Source organism: Sciurus vulgaris (genome assembly GCF_902686455.1).
Source record: "Sciurus vulgaris genome assembly, chromosome: X".
In the NCBI taxonomy this organism is placed as follows: domain Eukaryota; kingdom Metazoa; phylum Chordata; class Mammalia; order Rodentia; family Sciuridae; genus Sciurus; species Sciurus vulgaris.
In genome coordinates, this window is record NC_136471.1 from 3,225,151 (window position 1) to 3,250,995 (window position 25,845).

The following is a 25,845-nucleotide window of genomic DNA, read 5'->3' on the forward strand; positions in this document are numbered from 1 at the left end:
TTGGAAACTGTAGAACTGAAAAATAAAGATTAAATCCAATGGTTTAGACATAGTGGAAGGGTAATCCATGAACTGGAAGATAGGACAGAAGAAAATAATCAAAAAAGACAGAAATGTAAAATACATAGGAGAAAAAAGAAATAAGTTTTTTTGAGATGACCGAATGCAGGTGTAATTGGAATCCTACAAGAAGAACAGTGAGAGACTGGTACTGATGAAAGTGCTAAGAGCGATTGGCTGACCACTGTCCAACCTGAAGAAAGATATAAAGGAGGGGCAGGATAAGGGAAGAATAGTGGAACGCCTCTGACCTAACTTTCCTAAGTACATATATGTATATACCACCGTGAATCTCACCATCACGTACATCCACAAAACACTAATTTAAAATAGAGATAGACAGATAGATAGATAGATAGATAGATAGATAGATAGATAGATAGATAGATAGCAGAAAGATCAGTAGAATAGAAAGAAGGGAAAAGAAGGAGGGAGGAAGGGAGGGAAAGGGGATATACTGGGGACTGAATTAGAACAAATTGTATTCCTTTTATAATTATGTCAAAATGAATCCTATTGTCATGCATAAATAAAAAGAACCAATAAAAAAGAAAAAACTATAAAAACAAGTATGATAAATTAAAACATGAAAACAAGGACACATCATGGTGAAACCTCTGGAAAAAAAAAGCAAAGAGAACAAAATGGTCTTAAAAATAACCTAGAAAAAAACCACATTGCCTTTAAAGTGATAACAAATACACTGACAGCTGACCTCAAAGGAAACAAGAACAGGACATTTAGAAAAATAAAATAAAATGCTAAACATTCATCATTGCCATTAAACCCCAACTCAAGTAAATACTAAATGTTATTCTTCAAACAAAAGGAGAACCATTCTAGAAAGAAGGTTGAAGATGTATTTAAAAACAAGAATAAAAATAAATCAAAATATGAGTAAAGGTAATGTGTATTGAAAGTATTAAAACAAACAAGTGATTTATTAGGTCAATAATATATTTAGAATAAAATACAAGACTATAATATAATCTATATGAATTGAATTAGTGATGCATGAAAATGCTCTGTGGGCTTTCACTATCAGGGATAAATGTACCAATTAATATTTAATTTTCATAAATCAAAGATGCATGCTGACTGAAACTCTCCTATATCTTCTGGGAATTTTAAGTGTTACAACTACTTAAAAAACACTTTGTGTCATATGAAGTTAAACATATGGTCAACATTTGATCTTGCATTTCCATCCCTAGGTATTTACCAAGAAAAATGAAAGCATGCCCTCATACAAATACTTACATGTAATCATTCAAGCACCTTTATTTATAATTGTCAAATATTGGAAATAATCCAGATGTCTATTAATAAATGTCTCTGAATACATGAACAAATTATTTTCTATTAATACATTTTCTCTGAAATTAAGAGGAATAACTAAAGATAAATGAAACAACATGAATGAACCTAAAATATTATGCTGAGTGAAGGAAGCCAGGGAAAAATAAGTTCATACTATGTATTTTAATTTCATTCCACTTATCACACATGCAGTTTGGCTACCACATGTAATCAAGTAAATGAACTAGAAGTGCTGAAAGGAAGTGAAGAGTCAGTCAGTTCTACCTGAGGCTTTCAAGAAAAGCTTTATAGAAGAGTCTTGAAAGAAAAGCACTGGTTGACAGGCTGAGTCTCTTTTCATAAATGCTGAGATTCATTGCCTATCCATGAAGTGTTCTAAAGACTTGATTGAGAGTCTTCCAGGTCTGACCAGCTAAGAGCTCTCCATAAGATGACAGGTCTAATTAAGCCCTAAAAATCTCTACTAAGTCATAGAAAAGAAACACATTTTGCAGTACTGTTCTCCCCAGCTGAGTACATGCACAGTGCTGTGAATGTGGCAGGGTGGAAAATTGTGTTTGCTGATAACCATAAATGAAGCAGCTTCTTTTTTTCTTGAGTTACTCCTACCTTGGTATGATATGAAGGTTACTGAGTCTTGGGTTCATTCTCAGAGTTTACTAGATTATGTATTCAAATTATTTTAAATAGGTACTATTTATATGCCTGGTTCCTAATGTGTCTAGAAATGTGTATTTTCTAATCAGCTTTTATGACTCCCTACCGAGTTTGTGCAAAGTATTCCTTTAGGGTCTCTATTTAAATTGCAGTCTTTTCTAGTCTGCATTCTCATGTATATAGCAAGTATATAAGTAAGGTTCACAATGGAGCAAGATAGGAATGGAAACCCCAAGGCAGCAGCACATATGGTTGATTCTCTGGGTAGAATTATGACTTTATTCCTTGTCATACTTGACCCAGGCTCAGAAGGCTCATATTTCCCATCCTCTTCAGCGTGTCAGCACTTAGAAACAAGTTGTGATCATTCCTTCTTCTTCAAGAATAAATGATGTATATCAATTGAACTAAAAGAAAGCTCTGGATTTACAAAAAATCAAAAGTCACAGATTTTGTAATAGAGACCTAAACTGTGGTGTGGCTATAGGACCAAAAACTGCCTTATCAAAATCTTGAGGAATAGAGACAATAGGTAATACTTGTGAATGGGAAGGCCCAGAGAGATTAAAGAAATTGCCAATATACAAATAAGTGACAGCACTCAAGACTTCTAAATTCTGGTACAGTGCTCATTAAGATCAAATAATTATTGCTAAAAATTAAAAGACAATGATGATAATATTATTGTTAACAATGCAATTATAAGTTCACTACCAAGTTAATTATATAATGACAAAATCACTATGGTAATAACAATAATATTAATTATACAAGCTATAATTTATGGAGTAATTACTCAGTGTCAGGTTTTAGGCTATAGACTATAGATATCATCTTATTCAATTCCCCAACAAATCTCCATATCTTCTGGCATTAGTATCTCCATTTTATGCGTGATAAAACTGTGGCTTACTGGAATAAAACACCTCATTCATGGCTGTATCACTACTAAGTGGGATTGCCAAGATTTCTGTCAAGCATGGTCTAAATCCAAAGCTGATATTGTTAACCACAATCCTATGTGGTTCATATTGATATCTAAAATATGAAAATATTAAATAATTTTAAATATAAGTTAAAAATGAATAAAGGAAAAAGTAATCAAGTGATCTGAAAGCAAATTCTGACTTTACAAAAACTCACAAGACACAGATTTTGTAATAGAGACTTAAAGTGTGGTGTGGCTACAGGACCACTTTCCACATAGTTGTTTTGTTATTAGAAGAGAGTCTGGAATTAAGAAAGTCAAAACTGATTTTTTTAAAAAATTATTTTTAGTTGTGGATGGACACAATACCTTTATTTATTTATTTATATGTGGTGCTGAGGATTGAACCCAGTGCCTCACATGTACCAGGCAAGTGCTCTGCCACTGAACTACAACCCCAGCCCCTCAGACCATGTTGTGAATCTCGGACTCAGTTCCGGGCTGTTCAGAATAGAACCACCAAGATGGGGAAGGCAGTGGGCAAGACAAGTTCATAAGGAGAACATGGATCTCTATACTCATTCTGGAGATAAGCTTTTATGACTCCCTACCGAGTTTGTGCACTAGACATGTACCACACTGCCAATTGGGATAGAGTAACTCTGAGGTGGACCCATCTACCTAGCTTTGACATCTCTCTATTTTAGTTTAAATGAACCATTTTGAATGGAGTAAAGCTCCTTTCAAATAGGAATCTGGTGAGCTCATCAAATAGACTCTCAATGTATTCTAGTTGCAACTTGCTCTCATATTATCTCTCTACAGGTGTCACCACTGTTCTCACCATGACTACCTTGAGTATCAGTGCCAGAAACTCCTTACCTAAAGTGGCATATGCGACGGCCATGGACTGGTTCATAGCCGTCTGTTATGCCTTTGTATTTTCTGCACTGATTGAATTTGCCACTGTCAACTACTTCACCAAGCGGAGTTGGGCTTGGGAAGGCAAGAAGGTGCCAGAAGCCCTGGAAATGAAGGTGAGATACAGCAAGGGAGGAGCTGAGAAACACCCCCTGAGAGAACTGTATTGGGACCAGGAGTGAGCAGCCTATAGCCTGCAGGAACTGGGCAGGGCTGTGTGCTATTCACTGGGGTCATCAATCCAATTCTCAACTGGAGTGCTTCTTGGCAAGCTGGAGTGTTTTCTGGGGGCAATGAAAAGAGAGCAGGTACTGAGGAGGGTTTGTATCTTGATCAAACGTAAGTGTGATGCTGCTTGACTCCAGGAAGACCCATTGGTGTTTACAATGTTTCCTAGAGGCTTGCATTCTATCTTAAGTCTAGTGAAAATCTCTGGAGCCACCTCTGCACCTCACTTTTCTGTATATTTACCTCACAGTCAAACCAAACCAATCATCATTCCTTCAGTTTTTGCTTATTGCTTTTGTTGTTACTATTATTATTATTTATTATTATTATTATTATTATTATTATTATTAGGTACTGTGAATTGTACCCAGGGGTGCTTAAGCACTGAGCCACATCCCCAGCTCCTTTTTTTTTTTTTTTTTCTGTATTTCTTGGATGATTTTAATAGCAAATTTTTTTTTCCATCTATGTTGTACCAATTAGTAACTGTATTATGTGTTTCAGTGTCTTAATTCTTTTTTTTTATTTTATTTTTTTATGTAAACAAATGGGATACATGTTGTTTCTCTGTTTGCACATGGCGTAAAGGCATACCATTTGTGTAATCATAAATTTACATAGAGTAATGTTGTTTGATTCATTCTGTTATTTTTTCCCTTCCCCCCACCCCTCCCACCCCTCTTTACCCTCTATACAGTCCTTCCTTCCTCCATACTTGCCCCCCTCCCTAACCCTAACTCTAACCCTAACACTAACCCTTCCCTCGCCCCCATTATGTGTCATCCTCCACTTATTAGCGATATCATTCGTCCTTTGGCTTTTTGAGATCGGCTTATCTCACAACATGATATTCTCCAATTTCATCCATTTGCCTGCAAATGCCATAATTTTATCATTCTTTATGGCTGAGTAATATTCCATTGTATATATATACCACAGTTTCTTTATCCACTCATCAATTGAAGGGCATCTAGGTTGGTTACATAGTCTGGCTATTGTGAATTGAGCAGCTATGAACATTGATGTGGCTGTATCTCTGTAGTATGCTGATTTAAGTCCTTTGGGTATAGGCCAAGGAGTGGGATAGCTGGGTCAAATGGCAGGTCCATTCCAAGTTTTCTAAGGAATCTCCACACTGCTTTCCAGAGTGGCTGCACTAATTTGCAGCCCCACCAGCAATGTATGAGTGTACCTTTCTCCCCACATCCTCGCCAACACCTGTTGTTGCACGTATTCTTGATAATCGCCATTCTAATTGGGGTGAGATGGAATCTTAGGGTAGTTTTGATTTGCATTCCTCTTATTACTAGAGATGGTGAACATTTTTTCATATGTTTGTTGATTGCTTGTAGATCTTCTTCTGTGAAGTGTCTATTCATTTCCTTAGCCCATTTGTCGACTGGATTATTTGAATTCTTGGAGTAAAGTTTTTTGAGTTCTTTATAGATTCTGGAGATTAGTGCTCTATCTGAAGTATGATTGGCAAAGATATTCTCCCACTCTGTAGGCTCTTTCTTTGCATTGCTGATAGTTTCCTTGGCTGAGAGAAAGATTTTTAGTTTGAATCTATCCCAGTGGTTGATTCTAGCTTTTATTTCTTGTGCTATGGGAGTCCTGTTAAGGAAGTCTGATCCTAGACCAACAAGGTGAAGATTTGGACCTACTTTTTCTTCTATAATCTGCAGTGTCTCTGGTCTGATTCCGAGGTCCTTAATCCATTTTCAGTTTAGTTTCGTGCATGGTGAGAGATATGGGTTTAGTTTCATTCTGTTGCATATGGATTTCCAATTCTCCCAGCACCATTTGTTGAAGAGGCTATCTTTTCTCCATTGCATATTTTTGGCACCTTTGTCTAGTAGGAGAAAATTGTATTTATTTGGGTTTGTGTCCGTGTCCTCTATTCTATACCATTGATCTACCTTTCTATTTTGGTACCAATACCACGCCGTTTTTGTTACTATTGCTTTGTAGTAGAGTTGAAGATCTGGTATTGCAATACCCCCAGTTTCACTCTTCCTGCTAAGGATTGCTTTAGCTATTCTGGGTTTCTTATTCTTCCAGATGAATTTCATAATTGCTTGCTCTATTTCTGTAAGGTACGTCATTGGGATTTTAATTGGAATTGCATTGAATTTGTATAGCACTTTAGGTAGTATGGCCATTTTGACAATATTAATTCTTCCTATCCAAGAACATGGAAGATCTTTCCATCTTCTAAGGTGTTCTTTAATTTCTTTCTTTAGTGTTGTATAGTTCTCATTGTACAGGTCTTTCACCTCTTTTGTGAGATTGATTCCCAAGTATTTTATTTTTTGCGAGGCTATTTTGAATGGGGTAGTTTTCCTAATTTCTCTTTCTGAAGATTCATCACTTATGTATAAAAATGCATTGGATTTATGGGCATTGATCTTGTAACCTGCTACTTTACTGAATTCACTTATGAGTTCTAAGAGTTTTCTGGTGGAATTTCCAGGTTCCTCTAAATATATAATCATGTCATCAGCGAACAGGGATACTTTGAGTTCTTCTTTTCTAATTTGTATCCCTTTAATCTCTTTGGTTTGTCTAATTGCTATGGCCAGAGTCTCAAGAACGATGTTGAATAGAAGTGGTGAAAGAGGGCATCCCTGCCTTGTTCCCGTTTTTAGGGGGAATGCTTTCAGTTTTTCACCATTTAGAATGATATTAGCCATGGGCTTAGCGTAGATGGCCTTTACAATGTTAAGGAATGTTCCCACTATCCCTATTTTTTCTAGTGTTTTGAGCATGAAGGGATGCTGTGTTTTATCAAATGCTTTTTCTGCATCTATTGAAATAATCATGTGATTCTTGACTTTAAGTCTATTAATGTGGTGAATTACGTTTATTGATTTCCTGATGTTGAACAAACCTTGCATCCCTGGGATGAAACCAACTTGATCATGGTGCACTATCTTTTTAATATGTTTTTGTATGCGATTTGCTAAAATTTTGTTGAGAATTTTTGCATCGATGTTCATTAAGGATATTGGTCTGAAATTTTCTTTCCTTGATGAATCTCTGTCTGGTTTAGGTATCAGGGTGATATTGGCTTCATAGAATGAGTTTGGGAGGGTTCCCTCCTCTTCTAGTTTATGGAATACTTTGAGAAGTATTGGAATGAGCTCTTCCTTAAAGGTTTTGTAGAACTCGGCTGAGAACCCATCTGGTCCCGGACTTTTCTTTGTTGGTAGGCTTTTGATGACTTCTTCTATTTCAGTACTTGAAATTGGTCTATTTAAATTGTTTATGTCCTCCTCATTCAGTTTAGGCAATTCATATGTCTCTAGAAACCTGTTGATGTCTTCGAAATTTTCTATTTTGTTGGAGTATAGATTTTCAAAATAGCTTCTAATTATGTTTTGTATTTCCATCCTGTCTGTTGTGATATTTCCTTGTTCATTCCGAATTTTAGTGATTTGGGTTTTCTCTTGTCTTCTCTTTGTTAGTGTGGCTAAAGGTTTATCAATTTTGTTTATTTTTTCGAAGAACCAACTATTTATTTTGTCAATTTTTTGTATTGTTTCTTTTGTTTCAATTTCATTGATTTCAGCTCTGAGTTTAACTATTTCCTGTCTTCTACTACTTTTGGTGCTGGTCTGTTCTTCTTTTTCTAGGGCTTTGAGTTGTAGTGTTAGGTCATTGATTTGTTGAGTTTTACTTCTTTTATTAAATGCGCTCCATGAAATAAATTTCCCTCTAAGTACTGCTTTCATAGTGTCCCAGAGATTTTGATATGATGTTTCTTTGTTCTCATTTACCTCTAAGAATTTTTTAATTTCCTTCCTAATATCTTCTGTTATCCATTCATCATATAATAGCATATTGTTTAATCTCCAGATGTTGGAATAGTTTCTGTGTTTTACTCTTTCATTTATTTCTAACTTCAATCCATTATGATCTGATAGAATACATGGTAGTGTCTCTATCTTCTTGTATTTGCTAACATTAGCTTTGTGGCATAATATATGGTCTATTTTAGAGAAGGATCCATGTGCTACTGAGAAGAAAGTGTACTCGCTCTTGGTTGGATGGTATATTCTATAAATGTCTATTAATTCAAGTTACTGATTGTGTTATTGAGATCTATGGTTTCTTTGTTGAATTTTTGTCTAGAAGATCTGTCCAGTGGTGAGAGAGGCGTGTTAAAATCACCTAGTATTATTGTGGTATGGTCTATTTGGTTTCTGAAATTGAGAAGGATTTGTTTGACATACATGGATGAGCCACTGTTCGGAGCATAGATGTTTATGATTGTTATATCTTGCTGATTTATGCTTCCCTTAAGCAGTATGAAATGACCTTCTTTATCCCTTCTGACTAACTTTGGCTTGAAGTCCACATTATCTGAAATGAGGATGGATACTCCAGCTTTTTTGCTGAGTCCATGTGCATGGTATATGTTTCCCCATCCTTTCACCTTTAGTCTATGGGTATCTTTTTCTATGAGGTGAGTCTCTTGCAGGCAACATATTGTTGGATCTTTCTTTTTAATCCAATCTGCCAGTCTATGTCTTTTGATTGATGAATTCAGGCCATTAACATTCAGGGTTATTATAGAGATATGATTTGGTTTCCCGGTCATTTGGTTCATTTTTTAAATTTTATTTATTTATTTGTTTGACAGAACTTATTTCCTCCTTTATTTGACAATTCCTTTAGGATAATTCCTCCCTTTGCTGATTTGCTTCTTTGTTTTTCATCTCTTCCTCATGGAATATTTTGCTGAGAATGTTCTGTAATGCTGGCTTTCTTTTTGTAAATTCTTTTAGCTTTTGTTTATCATGGAAGGATTTTATTTCATCGTCAAATTTGAAGGTAAGTTTTGCTGGGTATAAGATTCTTGGTTGGCATCCATTTTCTTTCAGGGCTTGAAAAATGTTGTTCCAGGCCCTTCTAGCTTTTAGGGTCTGGATTGAAAAATCTACTGATATCCGCATTGGTTTCCCCCTGAATGTAATTTGGTTCTTTTCTCTCACAGCCTTTAAAATTCTGTCTTTATTTTGTATGTTTGGTATTTTCATTATAATGTGCCTTGGTGTGGGTCTGTTGTAATTTTGTGTATTTGGAGTCCTATAAGCCTCTTGATCTTGATTTTCCATTTCATTCTTCAGATTTGGGAAATTTTCTGATATTATTTCATTGAATAGGTTGTTCATTCCTTTGGCTTGTTTCTCTAGGCCTTCCTCAATCCCAACAATTCTTAAATTTGGCCTTTTCATGATATCCCATAGTTCTTGTAGATTCTGTTCATGATTTCTTACCATCTTCTCTGTTTGTTCAACTTTGTTTTCAAGGTTGAATATTTTGTCTTCAATGTCTGAGGTTCTGTCTTCCAGGTGTTCTATCCTATTGGATATGCTTTCTATGGAGTTCTTAATTTGGTTTATTGTTTCCTTCATGTCAAGGATTTCTGTTTGGTTTTTTTCAATATCTCTAACTCTTTATTGAAATGATCTTTTGCTTCCTGTATTTGCTCTTTTAACTGTCGATTGGTGCGATCAATTAATGCTTGCATTTGCTCTTTCATCTCATCATTCAGTGCATGCATTTGCTCTTTCATCTCATCGTTTGCTTCTCTGATCATTTTAATTATGTATATTCTGAACTCCTTTTCTGTCATTTCTTCTGCCATGCTGTCATTGGGTTTTATTGATGTAACATCTAGATTTGTTTGCAGCATTTTCTTTCCTTGTGTTCTCATATTGTTCAGGTATCAGTGGACCGCTGAGATATTGCAGATTTCCTCTATTGACTTACAATGTCCCTGAAGATTTCTATATATATCCCCCCTTAGCCTTCAGTAGGCTGAAGTCTTGGAGGAAGTTGATAATGCGGTGCTCCACAAGGAAGCTGCCTCTCTAGGAGTGGTGGCCTTCAGGTGGGGTATAATCCCTGCTAGTGGGCAGAGGTGCCTCCACTTGTTGACCAATGGTCATCCAAAGGGGACCTAGGCTGTGGGCTGAGGCAAGGCTTGTTTGGGCCTGAGTCTCTGGTTTTACCGTCCTTGTGGGGAAACCTCACCCAGCAGGGAAGACTCACCTGGTGGGGAGGTCTAACTGGTCAGTTCCCTCCTAGAGGTTCCCCTCAATTTACAGCTACCGCCTGGGCTGGGCTGCCTTCCTCTGCAAAGTTCCCAGGGGCCCGGCCCTACCTCCTGGGCCTGGGAGCCTCACCCTTTGCAGATGACTCTCCTTAGGCTGCCCTTCCTCAGACAATCTGCCCGCAGGCCTGGAACCTTCCCTCCACCCTAAGCCTGTCTCTGTGCGACTCTTCCACCAAGAAGCCTCCTAGATCCTGGGACCCTGCTCTGCACCTAATCTCCTGACTATGCGGCCCCTCCTCTGAGCAGCCACCTGGGGCCCTGTACAATCGCTCTGAATCCCAGAGACCCGCCACACGCCTCTTCCTCCAGACAGCCGCCCAGTATTCCGGTGGGGTCACTAGGAGTCCAAGAAACTCACTGCGTGCCTCCACCTCCACCAACCACCTGTAGCCCTGGGCAATCAATCACTCCGAGTCGAAGTGACCCTCCCCGTTCCTCCTCCTTCTCCAGATAACCCCCGGGGTGTTCAGGAGCGGTCGCTCTGAGTGGCTCTGAGTCCACGTGACCCGCAGCACGGGTCCTCTGGGCAACCGCCCGGAGCTCTGGTGCGGCCACTCAAGACCAAGCGTCCCACCATGCTTCTCCTCCAGGCAGCCCCCCTGTGTTCAGGAGCTGTCACTTTAAGTCCAAACAACTCACCACTCGCCTTCTCCTCTGAGCAACCGCCTGGAGCGCTAATGCAGTCACTGTGAGTCCAAACGACCCGCCGCGCTCCTCCTCCTCCTCCTCCTACTCCTCAGGGCAGGCCCCGGGGTTCAGAAGTGGTCTGAGTCCAAACAGCTCGCCACACAGCCCCTCCTCTGGCAACCGCCTGTAGCTCTGGTGTAGTCACCCCGAATCCAAGCGGCCGCGCTCCTCTTCCTCCTCCTCGTCCTCAGGGCAGGCCCCGGGGTTCAGAAGCGTCGTTCTGAGTCCAAATAGCTCACCGCGCAGCCTCCCCTCTGGCAACCGCCTGTAGCTCTGGTGTAGTCACTCCAAATCCAAGTGGCCACGTTCCTCCTCCTCCTCCTCACGGCAGGCCCCGGTGTCCTGAGTCCACACAGCTCTCCTCGCCACTCTTCCCCTGGGCAGCCGCCGGAGCCCCAGTGGTTGCTCCGAGTCCCAGCGCTGTACCGAGCGGCCTCCTTTACGGCACTCCCAGCTGTCCGAGTTCACTGCTCCAGCGGGGGGAGGGGCGTCTCGCCGGCAGTTCTACTTCACAAAGTTTCCTGTGTTCCGGGACCACCGTCCCATCCGGGATGCCCCCCCAGGGGGTGAGAGTCACCTGGCTGCTTTGAGTTGGTCCCAAGCGTCTCAATATCTGCTCTTTTGATTCCTGAGTCCTGGAGCAACATGAAATGCAGCCACCCTCTAGGCCGCCATCTTGAAAAACCCCCAGCTCCTTTATATATCTTATTAGAGGCAGGGTCTCCCTGAGTTGCTTGGGGCCTCTGTAAGCTGCTGAGACTAGCTTTGAACTTGCAATCTTCCTGCCTCAATCACCTGAGCTGCTGGGATTACAAGCGTGCACCACTTTGCACATTGACTTTGTTTATTTTGTATTCTCCATTGAAATGCTCATTTTTCCCCCGTGCTTGCTGAGAGTCAACTGAAATGGTACTTTCTCTGTAGAGCCTTTCTGTAATCATCCAGAGAGTTTTAACTTTTCTGTGGGAGGATACTCCTGATATTAAAATGATTTGTTTATATTAAAAGTAGGTGTCTGGTTCCTTGTTAGACTGTGAACAACTTGGCAGGGATTTATCCTTATCCTTACGCAGCAGACTCATTGTAAATGCTGAATAAATGTTGGTAAACCAACTAGTTGGTAGGCATTAATTATGAATGTTGAATCAAGATTTTTCTTCCCTTTGTTCTTTAAATGAGTTAAGATATCTAAATCTAGATAAAGATTATCAAATCTGATAGAAAGAATTGACAGATGTGATCCCAGAACTGTTTTAGTACTTGTCAAAGAATCACAGAGAAGAGAAATGGTAACAAAGATTTTTCAAACTGGGGAAAAGACATTTTCCATAGAGTACAGAATGGTGAGTTGGCAAAGTTTTGAAACAGCCTCAACTGATTTAAACAGAACTTATTAACACTGCTATTCTATGTACTGCCTACATCTACACAATCACAGGAATGTTGGGTTAGTTTTATTAATATACTTAGTCAATTCGTTACTTCAGTATGCTTGAATATGTTTGCCTCTCTATGTCTTGATTTATCAGTTATAAAAAACATTCCAGCACCTTGGAATGCTGAGGCAGGAGGATCAGGAGTTCAAAGCCAGTATAAGCAATTTAGTGAGACCCTAGGCAACTTAGTGAGACCCTGTCTCTAAATAAAATATAAAAAGGGCTGGGGATGTGGCTCAAGTGGTTAAGTGCCCCTGGATTTAATTCCCAGTACCAAAAAAATCCCCAAAACAGCAACAAAACAAACCCATATCCTTGTTATATACTCTTTCTAGAAGCACAAATTATGCATATCATAGAGCTCTTTTTGATTTTTCATATCTATTATTTCTTTTCTAATAATTTTAGTTCTTTGTTTTCCATTTTATTTTCACTTAATTTTTTAAAGTCTTTCATGTCCCTGACCATTTTCAACATGATAATTTGTCTTCAGTTATCACTTGAAGTTGCATTAGAGGTGTTCTTTACTAGCCCTACTATGTGTGAAAGAGATTGAGAATGAGCAGGACAACAGTGAGTAGTTGAGAATGAGTAGTATCAAGTTCATTATTTGAGTAGAATTTTTGTCCATATAAGTGCTTATGAGTTTTACTCCCAGTAGTGATTCTGCTTCTAACCAGCAAGAAGTTTCCCTTGCTTATAGGAAAGCACTCTCTTTATGGTACAGTTGTATGTATGTGTGTATGCATGTGCCCAGTGGTCTACATTTGGTTTTGTATAATTTAATTTTTCAGTCCCTACCTCCACTGACAATCTGTGGTGGTCAAAAAGAATTCCAGGATATTGCACTACCAGTATGACACTGATTTTATTTTAAAACAAAGATCATTTTTCATCTCTCAAGCCATGCTAGCCACTTTTTGAGACAAAGGTTATAAAAGTATTTAAGTTTCATCAAAAGATAAAGTTATAGGGCTGAGGATATAGCTGAGGTAGAGTGCTTGCCTACCTTGTGCAAAACCCTGGGCTTAATCCTCAGCACTTCAACAAACAAAACAAAAACAAGAGAAGGTTTTAGTATCTTTTATTTGCCTTATTGTATTTGTTTGGTTCCAGAGAGAAAGGAGTAAAGATGTACTAACTCTGACATAGTAAACTTAAATATTCCTAGAATATATTATTAAACAGATATTTTAAGCACAATTAATAGAATAAGGAATATACAGCCTGAGTTTGCTAAGAGAAAATTATGACAAACTAACCTTATGAGCCTTTATAAAAAGTTTAATGAGCAGATAGATCAAGAAATGTCATAGATTTTTATCAAGTAATTTGAATAACTTTGCATTATGCTCTATGGTGAATAGAAAGTAGTTAAAAATAGTTATCATTAGGCTGATGTAATTGGTTGACAAATTGAAGTCAAATAGAATTCACTGATGGATTGATATTAACCTAATAGAGGTCCCTGAGAATAATTCATGCTTTTTAAAAATGCTTCAAATGTTATCATCAATGACTCAGGTAAAGGCATAAATATAAGGCTTAAGATTCACATTTATAAAGGAGCATTAGTGAATGTTGTTTGGAAAGGAGTATTTCTGAATTAAAAATCAAAAGAATATCTGAAGTTTAAAAGGACAGTCTAAAGTTAAAAGATCAAAATTTCTTAAATCAAAAATTCTGGAATGTAAAATCTTAGAAACAGTTGCACAGTAGAAATGTAATGTTGGGAGATGGGGAGTGGAGTCAAATTTAATGTAAACTTACCATGTAGCACAACCTTTAAAAATTGCAATTTATTTTGGTTTTGAGTTAAAATGTGTAACAAGTGAGATGATAAGACTATTTTATTCTGTATAGGTTGACCTATGTGGAGTTTACTATTTCAGTCTGATTGATATACTGGAGGAGGGGCAAATTCCTCAAGAGGGTGATTATTTCTATTTATAGATATCTGAAAGGCTACCATGGATGTCTTGTGAAAAATGAGATTGATTTGAGTTTGTTTTGAGTGTGTGTGTGACCAGGAAGGGGTACAGAATTGGCATGAAGATAGAGAACTAGAATAGACTGTTACATATTGTTGAGGTAGTTGTCAAAATTATAACCATTTTTCCACCCAAACAGTGTTGAAAATGAAATTTATAAAAAAGAACAAAAGGATGGTCTAAAACTCTTCTGAAAAGATGAAAATCTCAGTCTTCCTTCTTAACCTGTTCCCATGGTCAAAATATTTACATTCTCTACAAGAAGCAGATTATGATGTTTTAAAAATAAACTATGGAATGCATAAAATGGATCTATAATATAAAGATTCTATACTTTGAATTTTTATTGTTTGTTCTATTTAGTTTTACATGACAGCAGAATGTATTTCAATTCATTGTACACAAATGGAGTACAACTTTTCATTTCTCTGGTTGTTCACGATGTTGAGTCACACCATTTATGTAAGATCCTATACTTTATACTGCCACAATGTGTAGGAACTAACAGTGAGACTCAGAAAAATGTGTAAAGTGCATTTGAAGTGAACATATTAGAATTTAATCATAGTCTAGCTTGTTTTTTCCTCCTTTGGAGAGACTTATTAAACCTTATTTGCTTTATAAGTTATAATGAGTGAGCATAAAAGTTTTAAAATAATATGATTGATTTTAAAATTTATTTCTGATCTGTATTATGGTCAGGGATTAGATAAAATGTGGGAGGAAAGATTATATAGGAAAAATGGAACAGATGGAAATCAAAACTCATTTTCAAATGAAGAAAAATGAGTATACTATAATTACACTCTGAAAAATATATGAACTCTAGGTTTTTGAAGATCAACTGTATATGTTTTATAACTGCTTATTCTGACATTACCTCTAAAATGACAGTAAATTAATAAAATAGGTATAAAGCCACAAAAACCAGGAGAGCTGGAAAATGTCAGTCAAAGAAAACATTTTAACACATCTTTAGAAAATTGAATGTGAAAGGTAAGAATAATAAATTATTTATCAAGCTGGAGTAAGACAACCCAGGAGAAACTCAATGTTCAGTTATGTCAGGCACAATAGAGAACAGAAGTGCAACTAGGTGGATTGGTTAAAAGCATGTACACAGATTTTTAAAACTTTAGAGACTGTCCAGCATATGAAATTATTAATCCAGATGTATGCTCTACAGAACGAAAAGCAAGATTTCCCTTCTGTGTTAATCAGCATTTCATCACTGTGACAAATACCTGATTTCATTTGGCTCTTGGTTTCAGAGGTTTCATTTCATGGATAGCTGGATCCATTGCTATGTGCCTGTGGTGAGAAATTATATCATAGTGGGTGGACATGGCAGAGGAAAGCATTTAACCTCATGGTAGCCAGTAAGCAGGAGAGAGAGAGAGAGAGAGAGAGAGAGAGAGAGAGAGAGAGAGAGAGATTGAGAAAGGAGCTGGAGATGAGGAGTACCCTTTCAGAGCACGCACACACCCAATGACTAAATTTGTTGTTGTTTAGTTGTTTTTCATTTTTTTATTTAATTTATTTTATTTTCACAGACTGCACTTTGATTCATTGTATACAAATGGGATACAACATTTCATTTCTCTGGTTGTGCACAATGTAGATTCATACCATTCAAGTCATCATACATATACATAGGGTAATACTGTCTGTCTCATTCCACTATCTTTCCTACCCTTCTCCCCTCCCTCTCATTTCCCTCTATATAATCCAAAGTTCCTCCATTCTTCTCTCACCCCCAGCCCCTCTGTTATGTATCATCATCCACTTATCAGAGAAAATATTTGGCCTTTGGTTACAATGATCAACTTTGGATCACAAAATCAAATTGCAATGTAACAGAAGAACCAAAGATTTAAAAAATAAAAGACAAGAACATCAACAAAGGAATGCCTTGTCTTGGAGAGAGAGAACAAAGATAATATCAAGAATTAAAGAGAAGGGGCTGGAGATGTAGCTCAGTGGTAGAGTGCTTTCTGAGAATGCACAAGGCCCTGGTTCCATCCCCAGGACCATATATGCACACACAAAGAAATAAAGAGAAATCAAGAAAAACAATTCTGGGCTGGGGTCATGGCTCAGTGGTAGAGTGCTTGCCCGGCACGTGTGAGGCAGTGGGTTCGATCCTCAGCACCACATAAAAATAATAAAGATTTAAAAAAAAAAGAGTTAAGAATCCTGAATTTAAAAAAAAGAAAGAAAAAGAAAAACAATTCAATTTGTATCTTACATTTTACCATAACTTTGTATACACTTTCAATTAAAAAGAATTAGATGCTATATTAAGAATCAAAGAATAAAGAAGAGTTCTTGAAATTTAAAAAAAAAAAAAAAAACTTGCCAAAATAAAAATTTTATAGTGAGGTAGAAAAATAAAAGGAAGAAAGTCACCCAATAAGGTGGGGGCAGGAGAAGGAGTTAAAATAAGGGTAAGAGACTTAGGGATGAAAAGTAAAGGTAAAAGACTTTGGGAATCCAAGATATTCATAAAACTCAGAAGTTGCAGAATGTATGAACAGAAAAAAAAAAAGAGAAGGAAGGAAATTAAGAAAGAACTAACAGAAATTTAAGTCATATGTCTCCAGACTCAAAGTATTCTTATGGGTCTACATAAAGGCACATCATCATGAAATTTCAGAAATCTATGCATAAAAATGATAATCTAAACTCAATCTAGAAAGAAGACAAATATTATTTACAAATGAATAATTAACAGAATGGCATCAGATTTCTCAACTACATTAGATATTGGAAGACAGTGAAGCAGTAAATCTCATAAACCTGAGGAACAACTGATTTTCAACCTGTGTATAACAAAAGTATCACTTAAATGAAGAGATACAGTAGTCATTTTCAGGCCTTCAAGAACATAGAATGTCATCTCCCAGGTATCCTGCTTTAGGGAAGTATTGGAAGATATATTCTATTACCACAATATAATAGAGCATAAAAGAAATACAGAGAAAGAAATCTCTGAAAGTAGAGATATGTGAATTGCCTGACAAATAATTCAAAATTATTGGTTTAAGAAGACTGAGTGTACTTCAAGAAAATACTGAGGAACAATTCAGTGGTATCAGGAAAATGATCAATGATGAAAACTATCAAATTAACAGATATTAAAGTATTTTGTTAAAAAATCAAATTCTGAAACTGAAAATGCAATGAATAAGATGAAAAATGAAATAGAACATCAACCATAGAAATCAACAAACATGGGGTGGGGAGATAGCTCAGTTGGTAGAGTGCTTGCCTCGTAAGCACAAGGCCCTGGGTTCAATCCCCAGCAACCCCCCCCAAAAAAAAAAAAAAGAATTCAACAAACACAAGAAAGAATCTGTGAACCTAAGGATAGGTTATTTGAAATTATAAGTCAGAGGAGAAAAAAGTATGAAGTATAAAAAGCAACAAAGAAAGCTTGTAAGATTTATGTGGCAACATCAAAAGAGCAAATCCTGCAGTCATAGGAGTTCAAGAAGAAAAAACAATGGGAGATAAAGTTTATTTTAAATAAAAATGATAGCAGAATAAATTCAAAATCTGGGGAGATAAATAAATATCCAGGTACACTATCATAGGCCTCCAATCAGATTCACTGCAACCAAAACAACGTTGAAACACATCATAGTCAAACAATTGCAAATCAAAATCAGAGAATATATTGAAAGAGGAAAAAACCCAGCATATCACATGTAAAGGAATTCCAATATGTCGCAGTGGATTTCTCAGTTTAGATTTTATAGGCCAGGAGAGACTGCAATGATATATTCCAAGTGCTGAAGGAAGAAAAAATGACAACCAGGAATACTGTATCAGACAAAGTCATCCTTCAGAAATGAAGAAATAAGACTTTCCCAGACAAATAAAAGCTGAAGTAGTTCATCATCACCAGACCCTTCTTATAAGAAATGTCAAAGGAAGTTCTTCAAACAGAAAGGAAAGATTGCTAATTACACAAAAACATATGAAAGTATGAAACACACCAGTAAAAGTTAAATTTAGAATATTCTAATGTTCTAATACTATAATGGGCCCTATGAAAGTTAAAAGACAAGACTTAAAAATAACAGCTCTGATAATTTGTTAAAATATAACTTTTGTAGAACAGTATCAAAATGGATTCTACTGTCATGTATAATTAAAAGCAATCAATAAAATTCTAAAGCAATAAAAGATAACAATATAAAAGGGTACAAATAGTGAATTGAAAAACATAAAATTAGTGGAGGCTGGAGTACAAAGTATAGAGAAGTTTTTATCTGTCTAAAATAGCATGTTATAACTATAGGAGGTTTAATGTAAGTCTCATAGTAACTACAAGGGAAAAAATTCAACAATGATAAAACAACCTACCAGATGGGAAACACTATTTGCAAACCATGAGTCTGATGAGGTTAATATCTAAAATATATAAAGAACCAAGACAAGTCAATAGCAGTAAAATAAGTAACTCCTTCTCACTACTAAAACTTTTGCTTTGATTTCCTTCCTTGACAATGTCAGTAAAAATTACAGTGACTGATTAATATATGTTTTGGTGGGAATGGTGAGAGAAATTAAAAGGTAATTTTCCTTTCCTAAAAATATTTGTGATTGAATTGATTGCTGTTTCTCCTCATCTGTAGAACACAAAGTACCTATGGAGCTAAAGAAAGTGTTTGTTGTTCCAAATGATTATTTCAAAGACCTGCTCATAACCAGCTTATAACATGAAAGCTTCTAGCAAAATCAGGGCAGTGGTTTTGTTTTTCTTTCTTGGTATTCCTATGAAAAAAGGATTACTAAACAAATTAATAAGTAAGCAGGCAAACAAGTAAAGTACTATTCTATTTAATAGCAAAAGCATTTAGCAGCAGGACTCTATTCACAAAATGACTTTGCTAATTATAAATGAGTCTCATGTAGTATTTAGAGCATTTACAAGGTTCTCAGAAGCCTTAGAGTTTGTCCCTCCTTCCGCTTATAGCAATGTGATGCAATCCTCAAAGAGGAAAAAAACATTGCTTTTAAAATGTCCTGTTGGTCAGACTGTTCATTTACTTAAATCAACCCCCACTTATCTTTGATGCTTGCCCTCCCTGATTAAAAACGCTGAAACCAGCATAGGCTGGCAGAACAGAAGAACATGGCATAGAGAATCTTTTGGGATTTGACCTCTGCCTGTCTGCACACCCTCAGTTCCTGCGATTCTTGGCCATCCACACTGTGATCCAGACTCTACAAACTCCTTGGCATCCATCAGACAGTGCCCTTGGTCTATGCACTGGCCTTCACTGCATCTTCATCTGATGAGTTCCTCCTGCTCATCTTCTAAACCACTTTTTCCTATACCTCCTAGTTTTTGCCCCTCCCTTTATTGAATTCCCAAAACTGTTAGAATTCTGATTATATTCCATAACAATGTTCACAAGGCTCTCTCCCATGCTGAACTGTGCACTCCTAGAAGACAGGGACTGCAGCTGTCTTATCTTTTAACATTTCCCCTTAACCCTTCTTGGCCCAGTAGACATTTAGTAAATATTGAGCAAAAGTTATTAGGATCAGGAAGGTAAATAGCAGTGAGGTTGAAAGGAGAAAAGATAAAATTATGGGAACCCTGAAGCTGAGAAGAAAAGAAATGAAAGAGATTAGGAATAGAGAGAGCTAGGACGTAAAGTAGTAGGAGATGGAGGAGGAAAAAAGTAAAACCTGCATTCTGAAAAGCAAGGTAACATCAAGAAAGGAAATGTGAGGTGTTGGAAATTGAAGCATTTGTGAGCCAAAGAGGGATGGAGGGAAAAAAGGTCAGAGTGAGGAATGAAGCAGCACCTCGCCTATAACCCATGAGCCAGGTCCCTGCCTTTGGCTGTAGATGAGGGCTGCCCTGCTCTCTAAGCTTCTCTGTTCTGATTCAGCCTAAACATTGTCTCCTCTTCTTTCTTCAGCAACAAGGGAACCCCAGTGTGGCTCCATGTAAATGTGAATGCATATATGTGAGGACGAATAGGCATGTGTTTGCTTGCTCCCCACTGCCTGTTTGGGTGTTTTTACTCTGAAATCTAAGCCCAAAGGGCAATGCCATAGCAAGGCCTCATCTGTCTTTGCCTTTGCTGTCTCAGAAGGGGTCATTTCCATAGCCCTTTGGGGAGGCTGTGTCTCCAGGCTGAAGTCTGGCAAGAATAGAAAACCTTGGTGTGCTCCCAACTTTGCTGAATAGGTTACTGTGCATGAAGGCTGGAATGTTTGTCCTAATGACGCATGTGTACATACCATAGCATTTTTGTGCCTTGATGGCAAAATGACTTTTCAGACTCACCAAGCTCTCTTCCTCACAGAACCTATACCAGTTGATGATCATGTTCTTGTGGAGTTATTTCTCTGGTAACTCAAAATGTCTCGTGTCTATAGAATGCAGCATGGTGCAGCCATGGATAAAAGTCAAGAGCCCACATATGACTAACAGTCCACAGTTTACCTGTGGTTGCTACCGCCATTCTATCCTCTGATCCTTTCAACAAGCTGCCAATTATTTTGATCCTCATTTTACAAATGAAGAAATGGGAGCTCCAATAGGAAAAGTGACTTAGTCAAAGTCACATGGCTAATGAGCCAGGATGATGTCAGTTTTCTGTTTTCAAACTCATCTTCAATTATCCCTGACAAAAACCTAGCTACTTATTGGCTTCATGGCCCCTGTTTTTAATTTCCCTCAAGGCTTCTCCTTCCTGTAGCCTCTGAAGGTACTGTACATAATTAATTAATTAGCTTCTGTTTTATTCTCCCCTCCTCCACTCTTCTCCCCTTCCCAACCTCTAGAAGAAAACACCAGCAGCACCAACAAAGAAAACAAGCACCACCTTCAACATCGTGGGAACCACCTATCCCATCAACCTGGCCAAGGACACTGAGTTCTCCACCATCTCCAAGGGCGCTGCTCCCAGTGCCTCCTCAACTCCAACAATCATTGCTTCGCCCAAGGCTACCTACGTGCAGGACAGCCCCACCGAGACCAAGACCTACAATAGTGTCAGCAAGGTTGACAAAATTTCCCGCATCATCTTTCCTGTGCTCTTTGCCATATTCAATCTGGTCTATTGGGCCACATACGTGAACCGGGAGTCTGCTATCAAGGGCATGATCCGCAAACAGTAGATAGTAGTGGTGGTGGCCCGGCAACCAGAGCACTGTATACCCCATGAAGCATCCAGGCATTTAAACCCCGGGGCTTCCCTTCATGTGTTTCAGGGTTTTTCTTTTTAACCTCCTTCCAAGCTGTGACTCTCAATTTATATTTGTGAATCTCAATGAAAGTCTAACAACAGAAAAATTACTTGTCCCTCTAACATTGCTTAGTATTCCCCCATCAGAGCCAAACACTGCCATTTGTCCAGTTGCTCATCTTAGTCTGCCAGTCTCCCCCAGCTGAGGGCACTGCATGTATTTTATTGCATTCTGCCTACTGCAGAAAGAACTGGAGACTCTGCTTCCTAAAGTGGGAGCCTTGACTGTTTGAGAGGTACAGACTGAGGATATCTGTTGACTGGTTTAGACCAGATGATTCTGACTCACTCAGGAGCCAGGCTGGGCTATTACATATAGTCCTGTCTGACACCTCTTTTGCCCACAGCATAAGAACCAACAGTAAAGGCAGAAACCAGTACTAACCTGTGTTTATCATCCCTAATCCTTTTCTTGACTTGGAGGTTAGTGGGGACAATTAAGGCTCAAATCTATCAACCATGTATGGTCAAAATAAAACCAAATGGGCCAGACTGGCACCAACGTGGATGTGGCCCTGCCAGGTTCAGTCCTTCAGCAAAGTAGAACCCTGCTGGTATCTCTCTTCTCCAGGAAATTTCTCTTCAATGCTTTGACCACCTTGTAGCCAGCTGGGCACTGATTAGTTTGAATTCATTACTGACTGCAAACTCTTCAGGAAAAGAGATTTTTTTAAAAAGTTAAACCAAAAGATGTTAATAGAAATAAAAACATCTAGATCAAATGTTTTTACAAGAATTTGTAAAAGATGGGAGAGATAAGAAACTTGCCTCCTTTGCTAAGGCAATAGTCAAATACTGGATGGGACAAGAGTAGTTGATGGTAGTTGAGGATTGAAGACTGATACAAGTGAAAAGGTCACTGGCAGGTGCAAGTCAAGTTTTTCCTTCCATATCCTCCAAGCTCCACAGCCTTGTCCAGTCTCAGGCACTTTGCTCCCACCATGTCAGGCACTTCTGGTCCTCTGCAAAATGCCAGTTCTTATGAGGGGTGAACTGGTGATTCATATAAGTGTGTCTAGTTAACTTTTGGGTCAACTAAATCATTAACTTTATTACCAGTTTTATAATGAATTATTTATAGGCCATTTAATCTCATTCATTATTAATTTTAATGTGAGTAAAAGGGACAGGCATAAATACCAAATTTTTATAAGATAGATAAACTGAGACCCAGAAGTTTGAATATTTGTTTAGGCTCCCTACAAGTAACTTTAATAAAGAACTATCGTATGCCCCTCTCCAAAGGCCAAAAATGAAGAAAGAATTGAGAAGTCAGGACCACTTTGACTCAGAATCAGCATGATTTCAGTGAGCTTTCTGGGTCATGAGCACAGATTGTTTGGACACCAAAAAGGTCTTTAGAAAGTTAAAATGTGTCCCCCAAGAAGACCATTTTAATAGTCATGGTTCAAAGAAATGAGACTGTCTAAGTCCACAGCCCTAACCACTTTGAATTTGAATACTGCACTAGTGCAGAGTATCCTAGAAGTCCAAAGTGAAGCCACAGATGGCACCACATGCAGATTCTCCCTGCCTGCCCCCTGAACAAAGCTCCTAAGGGGTGTATCATCAGCTGCTGGTTGCTCTTTCATCTGTCCTTCCCCCATCCCCTGCTTCCTTGCCATTGCTGGGATAATGCATGCCAGTCCCATTATTCCTAAGACTGTGTCTGTAGGTAAATTTATGACTAGAAGAGTGTAGTCTTGTTGATATGTGTGGATGGGGGGTGGGGTGGGCGGGGCTGTTACCGATTGTCAAGGATTTAGAATGGAAGCTTGACCTTTGCCTATCTGTAGAAATTGTGTTTCCAAATGCTTTGGTGCAATGTTTAGCGGCTGTTTATTAAATCCTTTCTGAATTGTACTTGGGCTGGAGAACTTTTATTGGTCACTCTTTGCCTAACACGGACAATACTATGCTCTTTTACCTCTGTCCTGGTGCCACCCTTATTTTACACTTCTTAACACCATTAGAATAAGCTGGAAGAAAGCTATCCCAAAGCAAGAGCTCCATCACAGTGATGAAGCCCATGTGAAAACAGCTTCCATCTGCTCAGTGGTCTTATTACCCACTATAAAAGAAAAGGAAACAGCTGAGTTGCTTCCTGCTTTAGTCTGCTTTTTTTCAATGCTGTGACTAAATGATCTGACCAGCACAATTATAGAAGAGGGGAAGTTTATTTGAGGGCTCACAGTTTCACAGGTCTTTAGTCCACAGAAGGCCAGCTTATTCCTTGGGGCTCAGAGTGAGGCTGAACATCATGGTGGGAGAGGGTGGTGGAGGGAAGCAGCTCAGATCATGGTGATCAGGAAGCAGAGAGAGACTCCACCGGCCAGATACAAATATGTATATATATCCCAAAGCCACACCCTAATTCCCACCTCCTCCAGCCACTCCCTACCTGTCTCCAGTTACCACCCAGTTAATCCCATCAGGGTTTAGTTCACTGTTAGGTTAATACTCTCACAACCCACAACTCTGAACCTTCTCACATTGTCTCACGCATGAACTTTTGGGGGACACCTCACATCCAAACCAGAACATTTCCTATGCTATATTCACCAGCTCTGCAGGAAAAAAGAAAGATATTTTCATTGCAATTCTAAAGGCTTTCTCTTTTCCATTGATTATTATTTCCCTTAGGCAATAGTTCTCTTAGGCAGTATTATTAGGTAGAATGACAGTGAGTGTTGAGAAATAGAAGATGACCCTTTATCTTATACAGTTAGGAGAAATCTGGGGAAAAATCTCAAGAGATTTACTTGAGAAAATTACCTGACTCCTAAATGATGGGGGGAATCTCCTTGAGAGAGAATTTCAAATCTATAAAAAGGGTTTGCTCATTTAAAATAAAAGAAGGGACTTGGATAATCTGATCCTTGATGCATATTCCAGCCCTGTGATCATCAGATGGGTGTGCTATTACTACAGTAATTCCAGTCCCTGATAAGTTCAATCACATCCCCAAAACAGCTTTGCAAGACACAGAAGGCAACCTCTTATATAAAATTGTCTAATTACCAATATTTAAGTGTTGTTTCCTTAAGAACCTTCTGAAACCACCTTGCCTCTAAAAATTATGCCCCTAGTCTTGGGAAAAGCTCAAACTATTCCATCAGCCCTGTTCCAGGAGTACTGGTACCTCTGAGTTGGGAGTATTTTTGGTATTAGGAACATGAGAGAAATCCCAGCTGCTAGAGGGCTGTGTAACACATAGAAAACAGTAAGTTGTTACTGAATAACTGAATGCTTACTGCAGGGTGGAGATTTCTTCTGTGGTGTTTGAGAAGAGACTAGCCAAACCATAAGCAATGGAAATAAACAAATGCAAAGTGCAGTTTTTTAAGGCAGTTCTAGAAGCATCCCAGTACTTATAAGTGTGCTCTACTTTAAGCCACTTTAAATAGCTTTATCCTAATTAAATAACTGTTTGCTTCTATGGGTTTTTAAATCTGGGGGTTCATTAAGGATCTATTAGTACCTGTTGCTAAAATCCTGAAGGCAGGAAAAGGCATGGCTGAGCACTAGACCCACCTAAATACATCAGATATAATCACTGGCCCATCCAGTATGCATCTGTTTTATGATACCCTTCCCCAGAATGGGCTTGGGAAGGAGACACCCTGAAAAAGCTGAATCCTTGCAAAAGGTCCAGCAGAAAAGAATAGGAAGGAGACTGAAGGAGTAAGGATGCAAGTGGGGGAAATGCTGTCAAAGGGATCCAAGAATTGGAGGTAGCCCTTTCGCCCAAAAGCATTATTCAGTGGCCATCTGCTGGAGTGAGGTCAAAAATACCTTGCATCTGTTGATGGAAAAGCTGCCTTCTGGGACTTCCTACCTTTTATTATCCTTTTTTTTTTCTTTAAATATATTTTATTTAAGGTATACAGAATGATGTTTTTGGTAAATACACACATAGTGAAATAATTATTAAAGGTAAGTCTATGTACTTAAGTTTTGGGGGTTTGTCCATTTGTTTTGTCCCTTTTTTAGATTCCCCATATGAGTAAGATCATGTGGTACTTGTCTTTCTGTGTTTGGTTTATTTTGTTTAACATAATGATCTTCAGTTTTATCTATGTTGTCACAAATGATGGGGCAACCTACCTGTTCCATCTCCCTTCTGCTTCAGCTCTAATAATTTAGTATCAAGGAAAAAAATCACTGAGAAAAATGGGGACCTGGATTTCATCCCAGGTTTAATCTCATTACAGTT

The 25,845-nt window shown here is 38.1% G+C and overlaps 1 protein-coding gene across 4 annotated transcripts in view; it reads left to right on the forward strand.

Annotated features, from left to right (window-relative positions):
• Positions 1-23,413, forward strand: part of GABRA3 (gamma-aminobutyric acid type A receptor subunit alpha3) — a 273,077-nt gene extending 249,664 nt beyond the window's left edge. For all 4 annotated transcript variants that reach the window (XM_079124688.1, XM_079124689.1, XM_079124687.1 and 1 more), the window contains 2 exons: positions 3,791-4,002; positions 21,166-23,413. In XM_079124688.1, coding sequence (XP_078980814.1) covers positions 3,791-4,002; positions 21,166-21,501 — 548 coding nt within the window. In that variant the 3' untranslated portion in view covers positions 21,502-23,413. The remainder of the gene's footprint in view (positions 1-3,790; positions 4,003-21,165) is intronic.
• Positions 23,414-25,845: the final 2,432 nt, after the last annotated feature.